Source organism: Blennius ocellaris (genome assembly GCF_963422515.1).
Source record: "Blennius ocellaris genome assembly, chromosome: 16".
NCBI lineage: Eukaryota > Metazoa > Chordata > Actinopteri > Blenniiformes > Blenniidae > Blennius > Blennius ocellaris.
Window position 1 is genome coordinate 10,806,447 of NC_137665.1, and position 27,165 is coordinate 10,833,611.

The 27,165-nt window shown below is 39.7% G+C and overlaps 1 protein-coding gene across 1 annotated transcript; it reads right to left on the bottom strand.

The window, feature by feature from the left end:
* Positions 1-1,112: 1,112 nt before the first annotated feature.
* ttyh2l (tweety homolog 2, like) lies at positions 1,113-27,165 on the bottom strand (the record flags this gene model as incomplete). The annotated part of the gene is made up of 14 exons (XM_080510952.1): positions 1,113-1,246; positions 2,549-2,627; positions 2,708-2,893; positions 3,027-3,169; positions 4,939-5,031; positions 5,111-5,203; positions 6,375-6,430; positions 6,528-6,597; positions 8,755-8,827; positions 10,163-10,258; positions 13,348-13,568; positions 18,064-18,175; positions 23,756-23,928; positions 27,037-27,165. The coding sequence occupies 14 exons, from the start codon at positions 27,163-27,165 to the stop codon at positions 1,166-1,168; spliced, it is 1,605 nt and encodes a 534-aa protein (XP_080367078.1). The 3' UTR covers positions 1,113-1,165.

Consider the following 27,165-nt stretch of genomic DNA (forward strand, 5'->3'; position numbering starts at 1 on the left):
ATGATGATGATGATGATAATATAAGACATTTTCGACTTTGAACTAAAGGTACGACTCTTCAAGTATATATGCATAGATTGAAGATACAGTCCAGTATAAAATCTTCACAAAAAACACACACTTGGCCCAATACATATCCTGGAGGTCTCCATCAGTTATCAGAGTGAGAAAAAGAGAGTAAACAAAAGACCAATAAACAACATTTTAAGGTCAAATTGTATTTTAATACAATATACAACATAACTGACATAGAAAACAGCATACAGTAGTTTTTCAATAATGGAAAAGACACATTCTCATTTAAAAGATATTGTGGATAACTTTACAGTTTTTATTTATTCTGATTTTGTGTTTTTTCTGTGTTGTACTGGTTTTGGTAAGCTATTTTGAATTTGTCAACTCAATCACAATGCTGCCAATATTTACATGTACCGATAGTTAGGCTTTGCCTTTCTTATGTCAGAAAGTTTATTAAAAACAAAGAACACAACTTTGACCTCGTGCTCGATTGAGAGTTAGTTCAGTCCCTCAACCGAATCATCACATATGACGCACCAATAAACCTCTCACAATTGTCTATTTGTCATTTTGTTGAAGGCATTTTTGGCTGTGAAAAATGAAACTGCAATATTTGGTATACTTTTCATGGGTTCACTGTTTATTTTCTGTATTTAATGTTGGAAATATGGCATTTCTCTCCATAGTGCCATCTTGACTTGCAAATAAGAAAAAAAAATTATATATGAGTTTGGTATTCAGTGTTGCCAGTTTATGTACTCACTCAGCTCACATAATACTGACCAATATTCATTTCCTAGCATGGCAACTGAATATTGAAGAATAATAAGAAAAAAAATCCATTCAGTTTAAAAGACCCTTGATTGGCTCACAGAAGTGTTTACATCTGAGTGACAGTGTATTAATCATGACAACAATTACAGCAGACTTGAGATGAATCTTTACAGACCCTCAACTACATTCAGGGTATTTCAAGCACTGCATTGATGTGTTAGAGGTTTTTGCCTCGTATGGCCCACTTCCTTGTCTCGGATTGGGACAGCGGGCTGCTGCTTCCGCAAACAGGATTATGCCGTGAAGACATCCTTCTTGGTGGGAGCCTGAAGTCACAGACAGAAGCACTGAAAAGGATTCAGTAGGTAGCAGACTACACCTGGAAGTCAGTCCCAAAGTGTCTGATCTGAGCATCAGTCATAGACAGATAGGTGGTCCTCATGCTGGGTGAATACTGTAAGAGGGGAGAAAAAAGAAGAACATTTAAATACATTTCAGTATATTTTTAGCAACTGCTTCTTTAAACTGGGAATGCTTTTCTGATGATGTGTGGCATTAAAAAGCATTCAAAGGGCTGGTTGGTGACAGACATAAATGGTCACATGAAATGTCACACTCACATGTACTCTAGGTGAAGCACTACATAGAACCATAACTCATCAAGACCTCGGTGAAGATGAGCCTTTTCCCATTTAAATGTAAACAAAATGAATACACCTGTATTCATACTCAGCCTTTAAAAATCCCAACATCCTCAAAAAATGTGTTCATAAAAAGTAGAAATACATAAGTCCTGATGGGTTTGGTGATTCCTGATTTATGGGTGAAACCTCAGAAAACAGTACAGGGGTAAATCAATATTGCCCATAAAAGAGTGGAAAGGAAGTGAAATCAGAAAGACATCATAAAAATATAAAAACTTACGGTGAAGTCTGAGTCAAAGAATAAAAGTTAGAAAAAAGATTAGTCACAACATAACATTCTGCAGTTAGACACCTCGTGAAACAGTGCATATAAAATGAAGGAAGGTATGATTTGTAAATAAAATGCACAAATGTAAAAAAAAAAAACAACAACACAGCAACATAAAGCAAGATAAGAGAGACAGTTAAGAAACAAGACAAAAACCAAACCAACGCACACTTCTTCATGCATTTACGGTACTGTAATAACTCATTAAACGTTGTTACAAGAATATTCAAATAATACAAGTCAATATCTCACAGAGACAAAGTGTTTTAAGTCTTTGGTACACTATGAATGCACTTCAAGCACTGCGTCAGTCATGCAAGCAGAAAACATTTGCTGTCGATTCGTGCTGATATCTATTATTCAGTCCCAGCTCGAAAGGCTCCAAGGATGCACCACACATTTGAGAGTGAAGTTATATTACACATAATTAAATGTATGTAACAGCTTTAATGTGGACTAAATCCTGACTTCGCATAAACTAAAAAACACAGCCCAAAGGCAGTAGTGTGCAATCCTCCGGTCTTTACAGTCTTCATAAATGCCAGTAGGCTTTAAAAAAAAAAAAAAAAAAAAATAGCATTTTTATAAATGGCCAGCAGAGGTCAGTCTTCCTTCGTTGAAAAGCAACATAACGCCCTTTGTCTAAAATGCTGGGAGCATGATGTGTGCGGTATATGAGCAATGATAGTGCTTGGTTCCTGTTAGTGCTGCGGCATTGCTGGGGTCAGTAGTGGCATCACTTTCATCACACAAGGGACACTAGAGCTCCATATTGCCAACGCACCGAGGGAGGTGGAGATCCTCTCCCTATCAGTGGCACGTTCTCATATCGAGGGGCCCCTCCAAACAGCATGGACTGATTCCTGTGGCACAAAGGGAGAGAAAGGTGGTAAGAGTTGAAACAGGGGAGTGCAGAGATGCTATGTTCTGCTGTTGATCTTACATGTATTCAGGGGGAGGCAGAGTATTAGATGTAGACTGTGGAGGTGGATGAAGGCTGGCCTGGCTGCCAATGCTGCTGGTATAACTACAGAAACTGTGTGTGTTGGACCTTCTGGGGTTGTAGGATACCCGTCGTGCTTGAGGGTTGAATGGATCCTCCTCATCGATGTCGTCGTACTCTTTCTCCCTTTATGGCAGCAGTACCGCCGCACACACAAACACACACAGAACAAGAGAAACAGAGGGTGCATGCATTAACACTTTGCAGCAGTGCATTGTGGGCTGCACATAATGGGATAAGGGGGTCACTCGGAACTGACCTGCTGCCCATTAGTGTCCACACTCGGAAAATTGCACACAGCATGGCAGAGAGTGAGCAGGCAGCCAAAAGAGAAAATAAGGAGAGGTAGAGAAGCCCTTCCACCCCATCATAGCACACCCCCATGAGGGCATCGAGGTAGTCCTAGAAGAATGGGCACAGAAATATATAGTTATTTGCAGTGGGTCTCAAGAATATTTCCTTTCACAAATACCAATCCTGTTTTCAGTAAGAATAACACTACATTCATAAACTTAGGTTATATATTTGTTTACTTATACGAAGAAACTTCCTAATAATGTTACTTTTTGGAGGATTTAATTGACTGAATAATTCCCTGGAGAAATACCCGACTCAAATAAAACAAGGCTGAACATACAATTGAAAAACAAACATTAGGATTTTTTTTTTTTTTTTTGTAACTCCAACAAAAGCGCTGTAAACACAAAAAAACAAAAGTTACAACTGCCATTCATTTCTAGAAAACAAAATACATGAGTCAGGCTATGGGGGTGTCAAACTTCAGGTGCTACATACAGACCCTCCATCCATCTTTCCTATATACTGCCAGGGTGTTGGGGCCAATCTATCCCAGCGAAGTTATGGGTGAACAGAGACAGACAAATACGCTCACTCATATTCACTCCTGTGAGAAATCTCGGCTCACCAACGAGGAAAAAAGAGAAAAACCCACACATGCACCAGGAGAACATGCAAACTCTACACCGAAACCCATGATCCTTCTTGCTATGAGGCAGGAGTACTAACAAATACACCACCATTCGACCCACATATAGGCCAATCTGTCTGTAAAATGGCACAACAACAGCCTGAAATTGCACAATCTCAATTCGCACATGCCAGTGTTTCTCTTCAGATTTCTTTGACGACAGAGATGTTAGCCGCCTTTACCATGCATATTTTCATAATCTGACCCTAGTGTCTGCATTTCATGTCAACGAGGTTTCACCACGGTATTTCTGATCTCTCTCAGTGTTGTGTTAAAACTTCAACTCTTAAACAAAGCTTCCTCCAGCGGAAAATGTTCAACAAAACATGCGGGAAAACTCATAGGTCAGCGTTTGTGACGGATTGAGGACTCCTGCTTGCTGGTTAACACAATTAAACTATCCAGACCAAGTGACCTTGTCATGCTGTTTGACCCTGCAAGTGTATGTTTGGTCCAAAAATGCGACTTACAGCTTAAAAGGTCGTTTATGTTATTGTCAAGCTGAAAATTCGACCAAACGGCAGATCTATGGTATCTATGTACATGCTGTGACTTTTAGGTTAACTGGATGACACGCATGTTACAGATGCATTCTTAGTTTGCTTTGCTTGGTATATATGACCAACAACTTCTGAGCAACAGGCTTGAGATTTATGTGACGTGTGTTGTCACAGTCACAGAGTTTTAACGAATAACCCTACAGTCGGTTTACGCGAGCATTCTCAGATTTTAATGTCAATAGAATATGTTTTTGGCATTCACACTGATGTCTGTATATCAAACTGCAAATCCACTGACATTTTGGATACAGCCTTAAATCCAGGACGGATGTGACAACAGGGTTGTCTCTCCATATCTAAACCTTTTCCTAAGTATGCCCTTCTTCATTTAATATTGAGAGGCTATGTGGATCCCAAAATCTACATACTATGGTGTAAAAAATTATGCATTTCAGTGGCTCGCGAAATTTGTCAATGTCACAAAAACTGGAGAATGTAAGAAGAGACCTCTCCACCAGATAAACTGTGTATTGACAGTTGCAGTGGCGTAAGTAAATATGCCAGTGTCGGAGAATTACAGTGATGTGAAGGTGAAAATCAGTCAAATTGGTCTGCTATGTGTCTTTGAGCTCTGCTACAAAGCAGTCCTATTAGAAAATGTCCTGGTCGGAATCCGACCTTACCTTATGCAGCCCGCGGCAGTCCAGCAAGGCTGTTAGCTGGTGTATACTGAACTCTGTGGAGTTTAACTGTCGTTGGATCCCCAAAAGGTCTCTCTGTATAACAAGAAGAGGGAGAGAATGATATGCACCTTTCCACAGCCTGCTTTAATCGTCTGTCAGGCAGCCACTTTACCTCTGCAGTGGGAAAGATGGGCACAGAGAACTGCAGCAAGCCCTGGATCTGGATTTGCATGGTGGTCAGAGAACGCTGGCAGATTGTCAGAGACTGTGAAAACATAATCACCCATCACATCACACGCAGACATCCAGCACAAACAATGGGGAGATCTTATTAAGGAGGGTATTGTTTGGGAGCAGCATGTCAACAAGTAATTTAGTGTTAAGTTAGGCTTTTTAATGCGCTTAACAGGCGACACATTTCTTTCCAGACAGATATGCTGAGATTATCTTTTGCCACCAATCGTCTCGCCCACCACTGTCCCTCCTCCCATCCCTACAGCAGATCCTCAAATATAAACAAAAGAGCTATATTTATATCAACTAGGCCATCAGAGAGGATCATCCTTACCTACTTAACAGCATCATTTTAATCCATAAATGGGTAGTGTGACAATAACTAAGCATGACGGTTTTAATAATTACTGTATATGGATTTCTGCACAGTGCCACTCAATGAAAGAAAAATGAGAATTGCATTATACTGTCACTGGGAGAATACTGCTGTAGCGTTTATCTAAAGAAGGCAAAGCTTGTGATCTGTATGTGGGCACTGGATTCAAATAGATGTGCAAAGACACAAGTAAAGTTTTGTGTTTGTAACACAAGGTTACCTGTGCCTACGTCTGGTTGCCTTGAAAATAAGGGAATTCTCAATAGCAGCGTTTGAGTTCCAGGGTTTTGATCATCATGCTACACCATCTTGTTGAGCTTGTGCAATAGTTGCATCCTTTCTGGAGTTATTTACTTTGGCCAATTTGGCTAATCTGCATTTCAAGCGCTGATAATTAGCCCCTTTGGAACATGTGAGGGCTCTGAATATTTCTTTGAAAAGTCTTACATGCAAGATGTGATGTTCAGATGCATTTTGACACTGACTCAGAATGGTTGACTTTATGCAGGATGTACTGAAAACGGAATAAATATTTCTGGTGAGAATAGCCCAAGGCAGAGATTATGCACAAGATAAACGATACCACAAATTTTGCAAAATCCCCTAAATAAAAATAACTGATTTGATCAAAGTTGATCAATTCAAGACATTAAATCGGTGTTTGGGGTTCCCTTTATAGAAGAACCAATGAGGACCCTTTAATGTTTTATCTGCCTGGTAACTAAACTCTTTCTAAAAAGACATAATAGGATCCACTCCAGTGTCTGATTCTTGGTAAATAACCACATACAAGCAGACAGATAATACTTGGTCGTTCAGTCAGTACCTGTTGGAAGGGGTTTGGTAGATTGGGACTGCAGAACAAATAATAGTGTGCAACATCTGGAAGGAGAGTGAAATGGGAAGATTAGCAGCAGGCCTGAACATTCAGTGACAGAAAGCTGCTGTCTTACCAATTGTGTTTGTGGAGACAAATTACCTGCAGTGAGGATATTCTTGGTTTGGTTAACAATAAACTTGTCGGGAGCCACACAGAAGTCACTGGTTCCCTGTAGGAAAACAACAACACGTGGTGATTTTACAAATATAAAAGGCAGACAAATAATTGTGCTATTAAGTCCCGGAACAGGTCCAAAACAGCTCAGTAGTGCCGATTTAACAAAGCAACGTCACGCTCAATCGGTCTACAAATACAACTTGTTTTCCAACATTATTACTCTTTACCTCTGTTGCAATAACACACCAGAAGGCTCACACACACAAACATACACAGTTATACAAATACCCATTAAAACAGGTCAAAATGTGTGGTATGTAGCAACAGACTCAAAGCATCATTGATCATGTAGAACATGTCATGCTTTGACAACCATGGATAAAATCTTCTAAATATGTTCATTCTGTTTAATTCATCCATGGAGAGCTGCGAACATGCATGCTTAAACAGCAAGAGGTCAAGGTCATGCAATGTCTGTGCACTTGGTTGCCAGAACATAAAAACCACGGCTATTAAAAAAGATAAATAACAAAAATGACCAGAGTAATTTTTTTACTTGCATGTATAATTGGCAAAAAAAATTCACAAAATAACTGGTTACTGCTCATTCACATTGAGAAAAAACAAAGGGATTATGGAATCTCCATTAAAGAGAACTCCACATCAAAGTAGATGTGTAGTGTACGAAATAGTAAGGCATGGCTCAAAATCACAATAGCTCATGCCAATGAGCAAAATGATTCCGCAAATGTGCATACAAAGGATTGAAACAAGACATATTACTGTCTTCACAGGCTGAGCTTAATAATCCCCTGACTTTACCCTCAGATTAGCTATACACTCTTAACTCTGCAAAGACATGACATCTGTTATCAGCAAAAATAGTACAGCAGCATGTCAGGCACTGTTGGGATGTTACTCTTCATCTCTATCTCATTAAACGACCAGGGACATTTTGTTTATGCTTGGTCTCATCAAATATGTATAAATGTTACGAGTATTTTCTAGGACACTACCATCATCCACCTTCTTTTCAAAAGACACTGTTTTTGTATGTGCACTTTTTTTTTTTTTAATAATGATGTGCAGGTTTCCTTCCTTGTTTTGCATACTGCTCCACATTTCGTCTTTATTTATTGAAGTACATGTTTTTATTAAACCACAGTGTGTACAGGATCAGCCTCTACAACAGGGGCCACTACAATGTTTACATCAGCTAACAGGAAACATACCGACTTTAAGGTGAGCGTGGATAACACAAATGTCAAAAGTTCATTCAGTTGGTCTCTATAATCTGTTCTGTGAGGTCAGGGATTATAGCGTAGGGTCACGTTCAACTACAATAAGACAAGTTAAGCCACAGAGAATGTCCAGTATATTGATCATTTGGCTTGACAACTGCCGACTTCTACCAAGAACCACAGCAGATGGCTGTGGTTCACACCAGTGTAGTTAATTTCAAGTTAAATTCAACTATTCCCCCCATCAGCTATTCATTCTCTCTGCTTTCCACGAAACAGCTGTGCAGATGTCAAATCCTGTGGGATGATCCTCAGATGTGAGGTCTCTCCACAGGAGGCAGGGAGATCAAGAAAACCACACAGTGGGCATGAGAGATGGAGAAAGGCTGGAAGTAAGGGGATATTATTTTTTTTATAGCCCAGACAGTGTCCCTAATACGGGCACCATTAAACACACTAAGTCCAGATGCGCCGAACACATGGCGTACAGTCAGGAGGAGAGAACAATCTGTCAGAAATAAAGAGGCCTGGAAGAGGAATAAAACTGCACAGTGACAGAAGAGATTTCAAAGAAAGCAGAGCAAGCAATTAAAACCAGATAGGTGCTCTGTTTACAGTTGGGGCTAGGGACTGAACTAAAAGCCTGGGGATGTGTAATCAGCTTTACTGCATGGCTGACCCGAGAAAAGAGCCAGCCGAACACTAAACAGGCAGACACTTTTGTACGCCTGCTGAGACGTCGGTGTGTTTGTCCACATGTTTATTGACAGCGACGCCCTTGGGAAGAAAAGCGTGAGACAAGAAGCCAAATACGAGACCCACTACTGTCCGACAAGATGTCTGCGAGTCAAGTACATCTGCTGCTTTATCACATTTCATTGAATCAATCAATCAATACATAAATAATTAAATCACGCAAAAGTAATGGGATTTTAAAGAAATTTTTTTTTTTTTATTATTTTGCTTACCACAGCTGTAGCAGTGCCAGCTCCTAGGGAAGCCCAGCTCAGGATCATAGACAGGATAACAAAACCCATGATCCTGTGGGGGAAAGAGCAGATTGCAAGTAAAGGTGGGGTGACAAAAACAAAGCCACAGAATGAGAAGAATCACTCTTTCTTTGTAGCAGTGCTCTTCAAGTGTTTGTCCCCCCCCATTGATTTGATTAATTTGTTCTCTCCTTGCTCAATGTACATTGTGCATTGAGGATTTTATCATTAGTCTGAAATTGATTTCTGATTTCATAATACATTCCAAAATCTAATTGGAAATATATTCATTTGATAAAATAAAACACATTGTTTGACAAAGGTTCATCTGAGCCAGAACTTCAAATAAAACCACTCTGAACTTTCCACCTGCACGGTTTCTGCCCTGTGGATCTCGCGTTTTAATTGAGTGCCCTCTCTGTCAATCTTGCAAGCTGCCAGTGTCAATCAAGCTGTGCCACAGGCTTTGGTTTGTCAGCCTCTTGTTTAATCTGACCTCTTTTTGAGAAAGGGTGACAAGTTCAACAGTCTTAACATTGTGGAGGGACTTGAAAAAACATCTTCCCATCTCAACAGCAATTTCGTCGTGACCGCCATCTGAAACTGGAGAAAGTGCCATGAAAGTAAGGCCGATGAAACAAAACAAAAAAAAAGAGTGAGATTGGTCCCCCGTTGGATGTATAAAAAGGCTGGAAAGGGCTTTGCTTCTCAACTCACTTCACGAACCTTCTTGAAAGCACCAATAAAATAGCCTGAGAGCACTTAATAATTAGTTAAGGGAGCAGACTCATCCTGCTCAGGCGATCAATAAGCATTAGTGAGGCCCATCAGAGAGGCATGAGAAGAGCGATCCTGAGCATCAGCTGCTAACACTGACACGTAGGATACTCTAAATTGGGCAAATGGGATAGGAAGTCTGGAATGTGGATTTGCTTGTCAGACATCAGTGTTGGTTTAAATTACTGGCTGAAATTTACTGCATCAAATGTTCCTCCGCTGATGTTTTCTATTTATTCCGGAGCTTCAGGAATCCAATTTTTTATTTTTTTATTTGAGGTATCAGACAGGTTGATTGAGTGCACAGTAGAACAAGGTTACCTTTAACTGTAGGTGGAAATTGAAAGTGGGGGGAAGGAATATGGGCAATGGCTTAGTCAGTGCTATTTGAAGATGTAATGCTATCACTTGTGCTGTTAATGGAGTGACCTATATGGTGCCAGAGAGGCTGACTGCTGGGCTGTCTGTCTGCAGCCTGTGCGAGGCTGATGAAAACTAATATGTGCGTCAAAAGAAAAAAGAAAGAGGGCCCGAGAAACAAGACACAGTGGTTGATGTTACATACATGTCCCCATAAAACCTGAAAAACATACAGACACAGGATACCTACGTGATAAGGAGACACTGAGAATGCTTGGCCATCCCTAAACCCATCGCCAAGCAGATGACCAGATCCAGGATCAACAGCATCAAATAAGCCAGCCATCTACAAGAGAGGAAAATGAAACATCAACCTCCATCACTCACATCCACTTACAGACAGCATATTCCATGCACACGCACAGGCCTTCGGGAAGCGCTGGCCCAACATATGTTCGGGACTAAACGTGTCAGATGTGTGTGTGTGCAGTGTATCAGCATTCTTGTCTCCTAGTTAGAGCCCATCTGTTTCAGGTAATTTCCAGCTTGTTGTCTTAATAATTCAACACCACAAATCCATAGACATTAATTATTCATTTCCCTTTGAGAATGTCCTTCACAGGAATGGCCGATGCTCAGCCCCACAGACTGAGAGTGTGAGAGCATGCTATGACCAGCCGAATACGTGGGAACCTTCTGACTGATTCTTAAATCTACGAGCTCAAACGGCAACTGCAAATGCATTGATGTACAGCATGTCACAGCGGCAGGCTCATTCCCACCCTACATTATATATTGACATGGACTCCCTGTGGTGTACGGGCACCACACTAGTAAATTTCAATACCAAGGTCAGTGAACAATAGGACTGACTCTTGAAGAAGTCGCATACGTACCACTTTTATAATAAATCACATCCTGGCTGTGCTTTTGCTCATAAAATCAGGCATGTGAATGGAGAGAAACTGAAAAAGACACTGCACTTTATTTTCTTTGCTAAATTGTTTCTCCGAGTGCAGGAAGAGGAATAAATTCATAGACCGAACAGAAAAGGAAGTTATATTAGAATACACAATAAAAACTTTTATTCTTTTCACCTTGTTCAGAGAATGCGAGATTCACTGTTACATTTGCTTCCTTTTTTTTTTTTTTTTATCAGTACGACATGATAGCAAGCCGTTAATAACATAATGACTGCTTGAAATTTAATCGGGACCCGGGAGGTTAGTGCTCCAACAATGTAGTCTGAAACAGGATCTTGTGTTTGGAAGGGGGAAAAAAACATGTGGGAATATGAAATAGATGATTGCAGCAGGAATAAAATAGCATTTTTTTTTTTTTTATCTTTGTCATGCCAGGATTTTAAGATAATTCCTACAACAGATACAAAATGATGTAAAAGGTCCATTTTCATCTCCATGATTAGTCAAATGAACCCATTTGAACACACAGTCATTCACACACCAACACAACAATCACAATGGCTGCCATGTTCGGGGCATTAAATCATTGGAGTAATCCGGGGTTCAGTGTGTTGCCCAAAATGATGACAATTCATTCTTCTCACTTAGCCACAGTTTCTATTGGGAAACATTGAGACACCCTAACCTCCATCCAACTGTTTAAAAGAAGTAATTTATTAGTGTCATCATTATCATTTGGGGTTATATTTCATATAATTCCATAAGGATTACATTAAGGTTCGCAAAGAAGACCTGATGAAATCGGGGCAGAATTAAATGATAAAGGAAATCATGCAAAACAGGAATACAAATACCCAGCATTGACACAAAAAATCATTTATGAAAAACAACATTTCTGGTTTGAATCTTAGTTGAAATCATATGCCTCTAAATTCAGCTGTGGATGTTGGTTCAGTGACTCGCACTCTGGTGTTGAAGAGAAAGTCTCTAATTTGAGTCTGGGCTGAGCCGAGGCCTCTCAATGTGAAGGCTGCATGTTTTCACTGGGGAAGTATGGGCTTTCTCTGGGCAATTGGGTTTCTTAACCAACATTCCAGATTAACTGGTCATGCTAAACTGAACAAAGTAATTAACGTGTTTATGTGTGACTAATCATGGGTTTCTATGTTTGTCCAGTGATGGATTGGCAACATGTCCAAGGTGTATCCTGCCGTCAGCTGGAATCAGTTGAAATAACAAATACCGGTAATACATTCTAAAATATGCATAAAGCAGAGCTGTCCCTTTTCGTGCTCCTAACTCACAATTAACTCTAAAATCACACTCAAACTGTTTGCCTCACTTAATGGAGAACCTTTGGGTTGCATTTTGGATTCCGACACAATAGTAGCTCCTTGTCAGCACTACAACTATAAAGCTGTAAAGTGTTGCATTTAAAACATCCCCTTCTATTTCTATTGCAAATCTCACTGATCGCATGTGTAGGATGAACACACAGCTGGTTGGATAATGTGCTGAAACCATGTTCACTCTTCACTTACATTAAAGTGAAACTGGGCCGAGGAATTAATAGCACTTTAGTGTGTAGCAAATTTCCCAAGGAGGGTTTGTACACGTTGCCATTTACCTCTAAATGTATACTTACAAATCTCCAACACTTTGCCACAGATAGAGCTAATAGGATAAATATTGCACGCTGACATTACCTTGTGTGTGATGACCTGTGGGGGACATGCTCCCATAAGCACCCAGATAAGCCGCGGATTCTGATTAACAGAAAGTCTATAATGTGTGCCACACAAATCCTTTTACGGGGAATACCACACCACCCTAAATCTGTCGTCTTCTACTCCACTCAGAAATTACTCTACGAGTATGATAATTAACCAGGTTGCAAATGGTGCAAACCTTAGGGCACAGCAGCATGGCATACTTTTATGTGCTCCAAAATAAAACAAGCTACAGAAGCTATCAAATTACTTTCAGTTTGCAGCAGCAGCCTTTTGAGCCTCATAAATTTGCACCACTCGACCTAAATTAATGCCAGATATTCTATTCATTTAGAATCTGTATTGTTGGATGGGTCTCATCTCTTTTTTTCATCTATTTACTGAATTAAATCATTGCCCCTTCATACCTCTTCACATTATTTGAGAGAACCATAGTTACTAAAAAGAAAAATACAATAACTGCAATCAATATGAGCAACGGTCTGAAGGTAAGGAGATCATTTATGGTCTAACAGCCACTATTCCGTGCATAACGTTCAGTCTGAGCAATATGTATCAGAGCTCAAACTGCACAGTGGGAAATAAGCTCAATTTCAGCTTTCATTTATGGAGCAATCAGGAAAAATGGCTTTTCCGGTCTGTTCCGGAGGGGGAGATCAATAAAATCGCATCTGCTCTGGATCACATTCTGAGCAGCATGTTTACTCCATCCGCACGCGCATGAAATAAAAATAATGTCCCCCCCCCCCCCACTCTATGGGATGTGCTGGAGCTCCGCCTACCTGTAGTACTCGACGAGGGCCGTCCGGCCTGCGATTGCTGCCAAGTCAATATTGGTTTTGTTGATGTCTGGCAGAGCCGTCAGCTCGCGGATGACATTGTTGACCATCAGCTGCATGAAGCGCAGAGCCTGGAGGTAGTCGGGCCTCGCAGCAAAGATCTCATCCAGACGTTCCAGGTGCTGTTTGAGTCCAGTTTCCACATTGCCCCGAGCTCCTGAAACCTAAAAAAAATAATAATAATAAACGAAAACTCTTGCAACATAAAACACAGACAGAACATTGAAGAAATGAAAAGACAATTGGAAAGGTAACCAAATTAGATATGGGTGTAGGTGAAGGGAAGTCAGAGAAAAAAACAGGGTCAGAATGAAATAGGAACATAAATAAATTCATAAAAAAACTGATATTCTTGAAAAAGCGGATTGAAAATGGAGAGAAAGGCGAAAGAACCAAAGCAAAACTCCCCCAGGAAAAGATTAACTTTTCTCCTCAACCGTGTGTTTTATTCTGATAAACAATGTTAGAGTGGAATACTGATAGCAATACCGGGGAGACCTGTTATCACAGGGGTCTTTGATAGTGAGAGCAGAGTGGGAGGAAGCATGGTGAAATAGAGTAAATACATTTCACTTTTCTGTTTGAACAAAAAACAATGTGATGCAGTAAATGCCTGCGCTTTCATCTCACCAATTCAGCTGGAATATAAGTCAATTTTAACTCCAATGCTGACAGAAGGAAACAGAGAATCATAGCCAGCTTAACCCCAATATTGATATTTTTAGAGTGACATTAGCTGCACAATCTGCTCTGCAACTGTGGACAAAACAGTGGACAAAACTCAACTTAGTCTCACTTAAGTTCTTTCTGTTTTATATATTATAGGTGAGCAGATATAACTGTGTCCTTAGAGAAAATATTTAATGGCGTATTTGCCATTATTGTTAAAAGTTTTGAACTCTTTCAGACATCAAGCAGTAACTTCTTCTGGACTCCCTCTTGGCTACTCAGATAATAGAGGGAAATGGAGTTTCAATTGAAACGGCACATTATCATGAACACCGTACAATTTGTGAAGGTAGGAGTGGAATTAAAATGAAAAAAAAATCTGATTAGTGAGCAATACGCCTGGTCTAAAAATAATACAGAGTGAATTGGAGTTCATTTTGTGATTTTCCCTCTTGATGTGCGAGAGGTGACAGTGCTGCATTACGTGGGTTTTGGAATTCATCGATTTGATGTGTTTTGTCTGTTATGCCGTTGAAGTGGATTCAATCTCAATCACGCCGCAATAAGTGATCTTCCAATATGCCGGCAAGCTACGCTAGGCCAGCAATTTCTCTCCTTTTCGATCATTTACAACCGAAAACCTTTTTATAAAATCCACTCTCCTTTTACACTCACATTGCTCAATTGTGAATGTTTTTTTTTTTTTTAAATTGGGTTAAAAAACAAACCTATATGAATTTTGCTAAGAGTACTTTTTTTGAAGAAGAAGAAGAAGAATGACAAATTTACTGTGAAGGATCTCCCAAATTTGTAATTTTGCAGAAGACAAACAGACAGACACACACCACATTGACTTTGCCAGAGCACTTAACACTTCATAGAGTAGGAGGCTCCGCTAATTCTGAACAGATGTTGCTTTCTGTATCATAATCTGCAGCAGTTTGCAGCCTTCCCACTTTATCTGTTATCTCCATTACATCCATGACATCTTTAACACGTTCAGGAGTTAAGAGAGAGCCCGTTCCCACGTTGTGAAAACTCCCCACAAAGAAGATAAAACTGTATCCCTGTCGACTTGACGCACCAACATTTCAAATAGTCTTGATTAAATTTTACTGAGCCGATGACTCCTGATGGTTTCTAAGAAAGACCTCAGAGAGAGTATCCAGACGGAGATGCAGCAAAGATACGTGCGGGCCCATCCTGCTCTCTGGCAATCCCGAGGGAAAGAGTATTTGATTGCCAGTAAACTGCTCTCACTTCCCACCTCTATGTTCATCATCCCTCACAGTTCCTGCCACTATGCCTCGAATCTTATCTGCAAGCCAGTCTGCTTGACTGTGAGAAATGGGATCCATCAGCTTGCTGCTCTGGGTGATCCACATTTCCCTAATCTGGACTGTCCCATCTCCCTTTAAAATGGATTAAAACTCGGTTTTACTAAAAGCGGGTCACAAGGAGGATTGTCTATTGGACGCGCCCGTTAAACGAAACTGACTGATTTGAGGCCCACAGCAGCTCTACTCAAAATGTCAATTTTACATGCAAGTGAATTGCTCAGCTTAATGCCATCAGTGATTTACAGATGAGCTTGACTATTAAATGTGACAATAAAACAATTGATACAATCAAGGCACTTTAAATCGGGTTTTACGAGGAACAGACATTTGAGCAAACTGATAAATGGTCCAGAAAGCAGTGATCATCAAGTGAGGGATCGCTCATCTCACTTTCAAAGACAAAGAGCTAATGTGAGGGAGGAAGCACTGCTGTAAATTGAAAAGACACATTTTGACAGAGCACAATTGCTGAATATTCTCATTCATTATTTGCTGGCAGGTCTGAAGACTCTTTAATATCACAACCTGAGTGCTGGCGAAAGGGCCTGTGAACAATCAAAAGCCTGCCGTCAATAGCAAAGGAGAGAATGGTCCTCCTTGTCAAATAGTTCCTTCCGTGACACATGATAATCCCTTGCAGAGTGAGAGTGCATATTTCATAACGAGAAGGGCTTTAAAAATCCACCAGTATACCAAAATTGCTCCTTGTGTAAATCTCCCCCCTTACCGGAGCCTTGTGAAGGACAATTCTAGTTGCTCTTGTTCTTACTCGACAAATCGGATATTAGCCGAGTGTGTGAAATACCACAAAGAAGCCATCTTTAGGGCTTAACCTGGAAGTCAACAGCTGGAGTGACTATATTAAACCAAGTTATCGTGCACATAAGACAAAGGTGATGAGAGGATTTGGTGAACCAATAAAGAACAGTTGAAGAATTTACTACTGCTCAATCACAAGGCTGAACACAGACTAAAGCAGCTTTAGCTTTAGAGGATGGAGCCAACTACCCAGCCCATCAGCAGTGTAGGAGGAGTACATTACATCAAGCTATAATCTTGGCATGTGAGATAGCCTCTGTATCCCTGGGGACCCTCTGAGCTTCTCATGTAGCTATAGTGTACATTATGCCATAGGATCAAATCAATATTGTGGTACCAAGAAAGCCAGAAGCAAAGACGGAGGATCATCAAAGATGAAACCATTAACGTCATACAGCACAAAAGGCGAAACAGTTAATTGTTGGAGTAAGTTAAGATGAATGCAGACCGACACATCAAGTCTGATTCATACAAAGTGACATTATACATTTCTGTTGCAACAAATTAGATATTTTACAATAAATCATTTGTCTGCTGGCTGCAAAAAAAATTACCAAATGTTATAGAATAGAATAGAATAGAATAGAATAGAACAGAATACTGCACATGAGGTGTAAGAGATTGGGAGTATTTAACTGTTGGTGCTTTCTGAGAGTCTGTATCTGTTTCCAGAAGGCAGCAGAGGGAAGGCGCCATGTCGAAGCTGGGTGGGGTCAGATATTTTGTAGAGGGAGTAATCATTTGTTGACGTGTATTGCCTCCCTCACCACCTGCTGCAGGTCCTTCCTGTACCAGTAGGTCAGGAGGCTCTTTATTAATGAAGGTAGACAACACAGAGAATTCAAAATTACCCTTGAGTCTATTCAACACTTTTTCTTTTAAAAACATCACCGCAGGACCGCAATTAAAAATGAGTCCTCCCATACTCATCATGACTCATTTCTCTATCATAGAATTCTCTTATTCAAATTCAAAACCTGCTTTTACTCCTGATATATTTTGCATGGACAATAGAGGAATGGACACTGGTCTGTTTGCATCAGGAACACATTAATACAATATCCCTGCATATGAACACTGTAAGTGGATGTGCGGTACTGATGTGGACTTGCACATAAAATCAGACCCACACAAACATGGACGTATTATAGAGAGCATGACTGAGTGTGATGGAAAGGGGAGAGGCTTAACATCCATTAATGCACTGCAGATGGGAGTTAATCCTCTTCTTCATTGTGATTATTTCTCCTTGCAAGGCTCCGCTCCTACTCCTTTTACCTTCCTTCCTCTTCCCTGTCCCTCATTCCTTCTCCCTCCTTCTCCCGACAACCCCCCCCCCCCAAAAAAAAAAAAAAATAACACCCCTGAATGCAGGTCAGGGGTTGTACAGAAATAATCCCCATTTACAAATCCTAAGACAGCAGTCACCTCAATTCCTTCACTGTAACAAAAGTGGCCCCCCACTGTGACGCGCTGCTCTGAAAGACTGAAGCCATTATTCAGGAGCAGCTCTGGTGTCTACCAGCTGGAAGACAAGCATTTCCAAATCGGATAAGTCGATAAGTCACGACAGGCTGATGATATTTCCCATTGTTGCAAAAGGAATATTGGTAATTGGTGGTTATTTAAGAATCATAGGGCAAACAGTTATTCACGGCAAAAATGAGTATTTCCTATTTAATACAACTGTGACACATTGACTGTCTGGTCAGCTCACACTGAGCCAAGCAGAACATTGTGAAATTGGCAAAAATAATTTCAGGACCACTTTTAATAATTGTGTTGTTACAATAGTAAATTGTAGTGCAGAGCTTTGGCATGCATCTCTCACCAGATTGTTGATGCCACCCAATGTGTGATTGGCATTATAAAGCGAGTAGGTCAGCTGGTACACCCCGTCGTTGGTCTCGCTGTTCCCATAGAAACCCACTCCTACCGCAGAACTATAAAAGGGAGAGAAAAAAGGGGAATAAAATTAATGGATTAATAAGAAAAATTAATTATTTGTGTTTTAATAAACAAACAAAGACAATTAACCCTTTTTCTGTTTCACTGCTAGTTTTCAACAGGAACTGCTGAAGGTTATTACAGGGCAACTTAGATAAAGGCTTGCTTTTAATAAAAAACATGAAGAAAAAAGGGAGACATGACTCATTAGTAATTTTCATCCTTTTCTTTCTCCTTGGTGAAAATAGGCATTTATGTGACAATACTGGAAAAGAGAAAAACACATGTGTATTTATTTTTAAAGTAATGCTTCTGTCAATCTTTTCATTAACCCATCTGGTTTGTTTACAACACAGATTTTGAGTTCAACAAGCTGAATTTCTATTTCCAGCACTAAGTTTGAACCTATCGGCTAGAAATCCACATCAGCATTCAACCCGGCACCTGAAAATGTACCCGAGTGGAGCACACACAAACCTCAGTCCTTGCCTTTTGAGGCTGGGCCTGCTGGGCCACAATAATAGGAAGGGTTAGTGCTCCAACCCCTTGGGTCTGTGTATCCGTATTACTAACAGTCTACCTTAAACAATGATACGATTTCACCACAGTTGACTTTACTGGGGTTATTCCGTGCAAACGTAGTTGAAGAGTAACACTTTCCATCACACTGAAAGGGTGTTTCTATTCAGTGGGTAGCTCATCAATCACACTCGAGATATCTCAAGATCGGCTGCTTCAAGGATTCAGCGTGCACACAACAAAAAAATAAACTAAAGCCAAGTTTACTCTTACGATGATGCATATATCGAGCATTTTGTAACACCATCTGTGCTGCGAAACAACAAAAGCTGAGCACAGAAACTCAGGTGAGCATATGGTGAGGCTAAAATCCTTCACAGCAAGGCAAAGTTAGCAGGAGTTAGTTAAATTAATGTGTTGTTTTCCTTTTTCTTAATTTTTTCGCTGTAAATGAATGCATTACATATGCATGCGTGTGTGTTTGTGTGAAAAGTCTGCTCATGTGCAAACAGTACCCCTCAAATTGTCCTCATAGTACATCTGAAAGAAATGATTGATTATCAGCTTTCACATTAACATGTAGGCCAGAGGAATTACTCTGTTGTGTTTATTTCACCTGCAGTTTAAATAAGCAAAGAAACTGCTGGTTTAAACTTGTTGCCTTTGGGTTTCCTTTTTCACGAATTGTTCACACATAAAAAAAAAATGGATTTCCAGCTTTTACCTCAGTCTGTTTTTTATCTGTTATGATTGCAGTTAGAGCTCGAAGGAAAACACCATCATGACCGAAGAAATAACTATGACAGAAAAAAAAAAAAAAAAACAAGCTCATCTGCTGGAACAGAAAACAAAAAGAGTCATTGTGAACCATTGCACAGAAAATAGGCATACCAAGAAGAACAGTGTGGAAAGTACTGAAGAAGAAAAAAGTGAATGGTGGGCTTTAAAACGAGCAGAGGACAACCCGTGTCACCAGATTTGAGCATGCTGAAAAGGAGACTAAAGACTAAGAGGCTCAGAAACAAACATGAACTGAAAGCAGCTCCTTTTAGAGACGAGTGTTTAAGCCACTGCCCGGGGAAGGACAAGCCTTGAACAACTCACTGGAACAAATATCACATTTTAACAATGTTATTTCCTTTGGCATTAGTCTTTTATCTTATTTTATGTTACAATTCTTCTCAGAACTTGAGATTCCAAGTTGTTTTCTGGGTTTTAAAAGACCTTCCACCTCTTAAGTTGATATTATAATATGGCTTTGTGCAGTAATTATGTAATAGTATACCTATGTAATCTTTATAGTACTTTTAAGATTTGATTTACTATTTCAATGTCTCCTACACACAGCTCTGCCATAGTATCATCTTTCTGCATGAAGTTATGGTGTTACTGTAATAAGGCATGAAGATTTTCAAAAGCTCCTGGACAAGTTCACGCTCATTTCTAATGTTGTTACATAATAACTGGGGCATCAAAACTGTTTTGTTTTCCCCCCTAAGATAGTAACGTTATTTCAGTCACAGAAAAAACTGGAACATATTACCAATTCAATTCAAATTAGCAGAATACAACAAAGTCATTTCAGGGCACTGAGAAAACCCGAGAAAACCCAACAAATCCACAAGAGCAAGCATAAGTCTGACTGTGGAAAGAAAAAAATTATTATTACTTTATTTTTTTTTGTAGAAACATGCAAACCCAGGCTCAGACTGGATTGGACCTTAAAATTCAATTTTAGGGCCACTTGTCAGATTGAGACCTTCAATTGAAATGTCATTAATTTTCACCTAAATATTGCCACAATATTGGAGAAAACTGAAGATATGAGTAATTTTTTTCATGCTGGTAACAATAACAAAAAACACTTATTGTTTATTTTCAACCAAGCCAAGATTTCTTTAGACATCCTGGCAGCTTGTCATGTCCCCAAAACAGCAGTTTGATGTTAACCGAGGACTCTAATCTGCGTGCAAAGGTTTTCTCTGGGTACCTCACACATCCTGTTTTGATAAAAGGACATAAATAGTAGGTTAATTGGTAATTGTAAATAGCTTTCAGGTGGAAATCTATGCTGTCTCTTTGCACTTGTCTCGTGACGGACTCATGACTTGGTGTTCCTGCCTTCACCAACAATCAGCTGAGATTGGCTCCACACACCCGTAAGCCAGAATTAGTTAAGATAAAGATGAATTGCTGGCTATTTCTGGGTATGAGCAAATGAGATATAGAGGAGTCTTCAGGCCTTTCGCATCGTAAAAATAAATAAATAAATGACACAATCTTGTTTCACACTTTTTACAATATTTATGCTCTAGCTGATCAGTGTTCGCCTGAACAATAAGCTGTTCATTAACCCTGCAAATAACCTTGTGACCCAATGAAGAGCAGCTAATGACACGATGATGAAACCGTAATGAGACAGGACAGCACGGGTCAGCTCAGCCTCCAGGGAAGCGTTAATGTTTTTGCAAGAAGGAGTTAAAAGAAACCGACGCAATAAAGAGCAAGAGTGCAGCACACAGGATATTTAGTGTTGATGCTCACACCTCGCAGGCCGTGTAATAACTGCACCATGGTGCCTCTGAATTCAGCTCATGTTGTGAGCCGAACAAATAGCCTGATAAATGCCTGGATTCTGTGGCGAGCAGTATATCGCGCCTATAATAAACTCTAGTACGGTTAACATCGACTGCCACAAAAAGGGAGGATTTTAAGAATGTAATTTCCTCCCATCCATAGTGTCGTCGAGCCACATCCTCTCCTAAATCTGCCCTGGTACGACTGGATCGTAGCTATTTGAGTTAAAACCAGGGAAAAAATGTTAATGGAGTGATTGTGACAAAGAAAAAGAACATTTCAATTGACGTAAAAGAAGATGGAAGGAACACCATATTTTTGTTTTGTTGTATTTTGTTATTTTATCTCATAAACATCCAATGACATAATGTCCTGTAAAAGAAGACTTGGTTCAAGTCTGCTTTTACAGGACATTTTTTTGTTCAACTTAAACCCACTTAAACATAGTGTCATCAATAACGATACTACAAATCACGATAGATAGATAGATAGATAGATAGATAGATAGATAGATAGATAGATAGATAGATAGATAGATAGATAGATAGATAGATAGATAGATAGATAGATAGATAGATAGATAGATAGATAGATAGATAGATAGATAGATAGATAGATAGATAGATAGATAGATAGATAGATAGATAGATAGATAGATAGATAGATAGATAGATAGATAGATAGATAGATAGATAGATAGATAGATAGAAATTCGACTGTCCAGCAGCTCGTCAGAAGAAAACATTAAAAAAAAGAATTTACCATTAAAAGTAAATGAACAAACCCACATTGTCAAAACAAACGTATTGTTTTATTCTTAAAATCTAACTTATGACATCAAATCTATGCAAATGTACATTCAGTTACTGTCAGATCATTTAATTGGTCGACGACTGCAATGATGCATTTGCTAACTGAATCTATTCTGGCCAAACAAGTTTCTATAGAGAGATCTGAGGACTTTGACTATAGCTTTTTTTGCTAAACAGCACCATGCCTCGTCACTTAGCATTACAACAGGCCTGGTGTGCTGCAGTTGGTACCGCTGTTGCAAACTAACAAAGTTAAGATGCAACACTGTCACAAGTTTGAGCGGATCTGTCCGCAAATCCAATCAAACTATTTGCGGACCGCGTTTGGTTTTTTGGTTTTTTTTTTTCCTTTTCTGCCATGAGATGTTTTGTCAAAGTTTATTAAATCATTCACAAAAGTACAATTATGGTGGAGGATTTGCCTTTAAAAGTTTTATGATGGCTCGCTTGCATAAACTGGCATGATAACAAAAATCCAACGAGGAGCCAATCTACAACAGCAGTGTACAGATCTAGTAAAACATTTAAATAGGGCAAACTGAGGAATAACTCATCAAATTTTTCATAGGCTGCAAAAGGGATTTAGCAGTCTGACCAGTTCATTGGAGCTCTGCTAATTATTTGGCAGCATAGGAATACAACAACTCCACCAGCTTCGTTTGTGTGTGTCTGTGTGTGAAAGCATTTGACTTTAGCTCTCTACATTCTACCTAAACTAATACAATTTTATTTGTATTTATTCTCACTGTAAAAAAAAATCTAAATGTTTGACACTAAAAGAAAAACAAAGATTCCATAAGCAGAAGAAGGTAGATGCATCCATTTGTTTAAAGAGGGAGCTCTGCACACACAGTAAGAACATGCACATTTCACATAGAAAGGCCTAAAGCCCAGAGTCGAAGTTGATTTGCTGTGAGGAAAGGGTAGTCTATCACCTGGAATACATATTCATCAACTTACGGAGTAAAGTCACAAAATGTAAATTGAGTATAATTTTGTGGGGACGCTGTGGCTCAGCTGCCAGAAGATGTCATTTTGCAATCACAAAGTTGGAGATTTGAATCCCCATCAAACCCTGTCCATGTGTCCGTGGAGAAAATACTGAACCCCTCTAATGGTGTGCGAGTACCTTACATATAGCCAGCACCATTGGTATGTCTTTACACATCTAATACTACAGTAAAATAATAGTAAAATCAAACCTCATACAAAACAATGGATGTGAATGCTCATTTTACTAGCTTTATATTGTGACTTGGTGATGAAATTGTCCAGTTTGAATGGTTTTTGATTATTACTCCAGATTGTGGGCGTAGAAGATTGAAATGGCAGTTCACCAGCTACATGAGCGTATTGTGGGAATTGTCAATATAACAAGGAGAGCAGAGTGGGTGTTATGGGCAGCAGATGTCATTTGTACCAAGCTACACAGGTGGGAGAGTGACAGAGCAATGGCTACAGCTGCCATGCAAGGTGCTAGCACACCACTGGGAGCAACTTTCAGTTCAGTGTCTTGATCAAGGAGACTGCAACAGACTGGACAGTGCGGGATGGAGCTGAAAAACTGCCAATCGTGGCATCGGGTAAGGCGCTGTCAGACCAACTGAAGTGTAAGTAAATGAAGTGTTATGTAAATGTACAAGGAAAAACATTGACCACTGATCCTACCAGATGATGAGACCTGCGATGACAGCAACCCAGGTGACACAGCAGGTATGAGGCCTTTTGGTGTCTTCGTCTATGTCTCTGCGGCAGCAGCACAAGAAGATCAGGTACACCGCCACAGCCAGCAGGCTCAGTCCGAGACCCACCGCGCCAACGCATGCCAGAAATACCAGGGACTGAAAAGTGGAGAGAGAGAAAAGCGCCAAAAACAAAGATGCTTCTCGTTAATGTCATGAAAGTTATGAAAAGTACATGAACCTTTTCAGTAGGTTATATCTGCAAACATCCATCCCAGTTGTTCTCAAGTTGTTGATGAGCCTTCCGTCTGAAAGGTTCCCTGGCTGAGTGAATACAACACAACGGGAGCAAATAACTTAGAGGTATTTTTGAGGTTAGTATGTGGAGCCACCTCATTCATAACATCAACACAATAGTAGTTGCTGCCTGTGGCGAAAAGAATAGAAAACACTGAAGCTGAGGGTCTCGGGGCAAATGCACCTCACAGAAAAACCTTGAGTTGTCTTGCCAAGTGCCGTACAAGAACATGGACCGCAGCTTAGAGGAAAACACAAACGCTCCAAGGCTGTGGGAGGGGAGCGTCATGTGACAGGCCAGTTTCAGTCTTGTGATTTCTGAGAGTATGAAAATGTTTAAAGCCTGAAGGATGGAGCAAATCAAGAACATTGTTGCAGAAGAAGCTAAATAAATACTTTGGTGCAGGATGCATTTTGTACATTAAGTGCTGTATTTCTAACTATTTGTGTAAAAACAAAAATAGAAACACTCGTAATGTGCTCTCAACACAGATTGTTTATGCGACAGATTGTTCAGCAGAGCAAAGTGTGGCATAATTTCCAATTCATCTGCAACTTCACTGTTTAGAGACAAAAGACTCAGCAATCCATTCATTTGCGGCCTTTTCATAACAAATCTATAGAAACTACTCTCAGCTTTCTCTGAATATAAAAATCCAAGTATTCATCCTGAAGCCTTCTGTTTATAACTGCAGAGCACATTCTGTGAGTTCACACTCATAATATTTGAGGTCCAGGTTAGTTTAATAACAATTCAGAGGAAAGCGTGACCTTGATTTACACTGCAACTTTTGAAGCCCACAAGTTCAAAGAGCCTCTGTTTGGCCAACGAAGCAGAGCTATTTCGTGACGACAACTACTGATTATTCAATTTTTTCCAATGACACTTACTGAATTTATATGATTCAAGTCCTTCTTTGTTCAAACTGTGTTTCAAGTAGCTAACCAGGATATCATAGTGAGAAATAAGATTGTTAGCATTGAGATTGTGGTTGGCTGTGATGAGACATGCTTTAATAAACATGATACAGAGGCATCTCAAAAAAGTAGAATATGATAGAAACTTTTATATCCACAGTAATTTGATTCAAGGTGTAAAAATCCCATCAGAATTTTTTTTAACAAAATTGAATATTTCAATCCATTTTTCTTGCATTCTTGATGATTTGAAGCCAAATGGACATGAAAATCTCAAAACACAGAAACTCAAAAAATAATAGACTATCAGTAGCTCAGATAACCTGAGGCCATATTTCTCTCAATGACAACATTAAAAAAAAAAAAAAAAAAAAAAAAAAAGGTCCCTCAGAAACAAAGTTATCGTGCCCAAACGAAGCAGTGCCAGAATGGCTGACATCCTCTCCAGTAATCAATTTTACATCAAACCGTCAATACAGAAATCTGAAAGATGAGCTGCTCCACCTTTACAGCAGCAAACACCAAACACTCATCCAGTAATTTTCGGTTTATTTCTGAAAACACGGTGGTGAGGCTGTGTATAGTCCCACATGACTTCAAATCTGGTTAGGTTTTCTGTCACTATTATTCAGTTCAAACCCTTCATAAGCACAATACTGCAGGTCACACTCGCTCCTTTAATTTTATACTGCATTGTTTTGCAATTACACATGCAGGCACTTCAATTCCCACTTGATGCAATACAATCTTCTAGGCAACAGAGGCTTGAGAGGAAAAATAAAAGACAGACATGGAGCAATTCTGGTACAGTTATTGATCAGAAGACCACTGATCTTCTATCCCACCAAAAGGAAGTTTGTATCGCCTGTCTACTTTAATTAAGCAGTAAACAGCAAGCTTTAGAAAGTGTGTCTTGAGCTGCTGTGCGTCTCCTGTACAGAAGATCAGGATGTCAAATGAAGAACATGAGCTATTTTCAGTCTTGACAGACTGTGTAATGCTCTGTGGACAACCACAGTGTCTGTGACTTTTCACTGACTTCTGCACAGAGGACTTGGGATGAATCTGCAAAGATCCCTCCCTCCCTCCCTCCCTCCCTCCCTCCCTCCCTCACTCAAAGTTTGTTGTCACTTGAGTTTTGTTTTTACTAACTTCATTTGTTGGAATAAAGTAACAAATGCTGTGATGCAGCAGTGTTGATAGCCTGAATAATGTACCGCTCATCTCCAATTTTAATGAAATTTACACCTGTAGGATGATGGTGTTTTCATTGTAATCAAGAAAGAAGGAATATGTGATGCATAGTGTGTGCCTGATGCAAATTTGCACCACGAAAACTATGAGAAAAACTAAGTATGACTGTCCACCCACTCAGCTGTCCTATCCGGTTCAACCCACAAAGACTAATTTCCTGCTGCTCACAGCCGTCAGTAAATAAAACATTGTCATTGTCTAGAATTCCTACATACATATCATGTGTGGCCATTAATCACACACTGAAAACAATTGCCAAATTTGGGTAATTCTGTCTTGGAATTAAATATTCACAAGAAGTTAGAGACAGACAGACACAAAAGTTAGCTTTGATAACTTGTGTGGAACATAAACCAACACATTATTGTGAAGTAATTAATCAAAATCAAAATGTACTCTTTGGTAAAGTAAGACTAAACCTTGTGGGTTTACTAACTGTGTGCAAACGCTAGAAGACATACATCCTGTACATTGTTTAACACCAAGTCCATCATGGTGCGCACAGTTAATATAGGTCATGTGTTATCATGTGAGGACTGCAGGACAGTAAAGTCCCACAACGCTGGAACTTCCTGTTGTTGGGACGAAATACGTTATGGGCTGCCATGGTAACTGACATAAAGTCTCATTCAACACTGCAGTTAGTCTGAAAACTACTTTTTCTTCAAGTTTACATTCAAATGTGTTCACCTTTTATTTTTTCTTCTGGAAAGTTAGTGCTTCACGAGAGCACTGTGATTTTCTGTCGAGATTCTTTAGGAAATACGTGCGCTTTTACGCACAGTTACATTTACCGACCTGCTGATAGCTCGCCTCCTCCGGTTTGAAAGTGTTGTCCACCGACTGGAAGAAGAAATTGAAGTGAGGGAAATTGTGCAGCCAGTATGTCCACCACGGAGCAACATAATCAAGCCTTGCAGTGGCCAT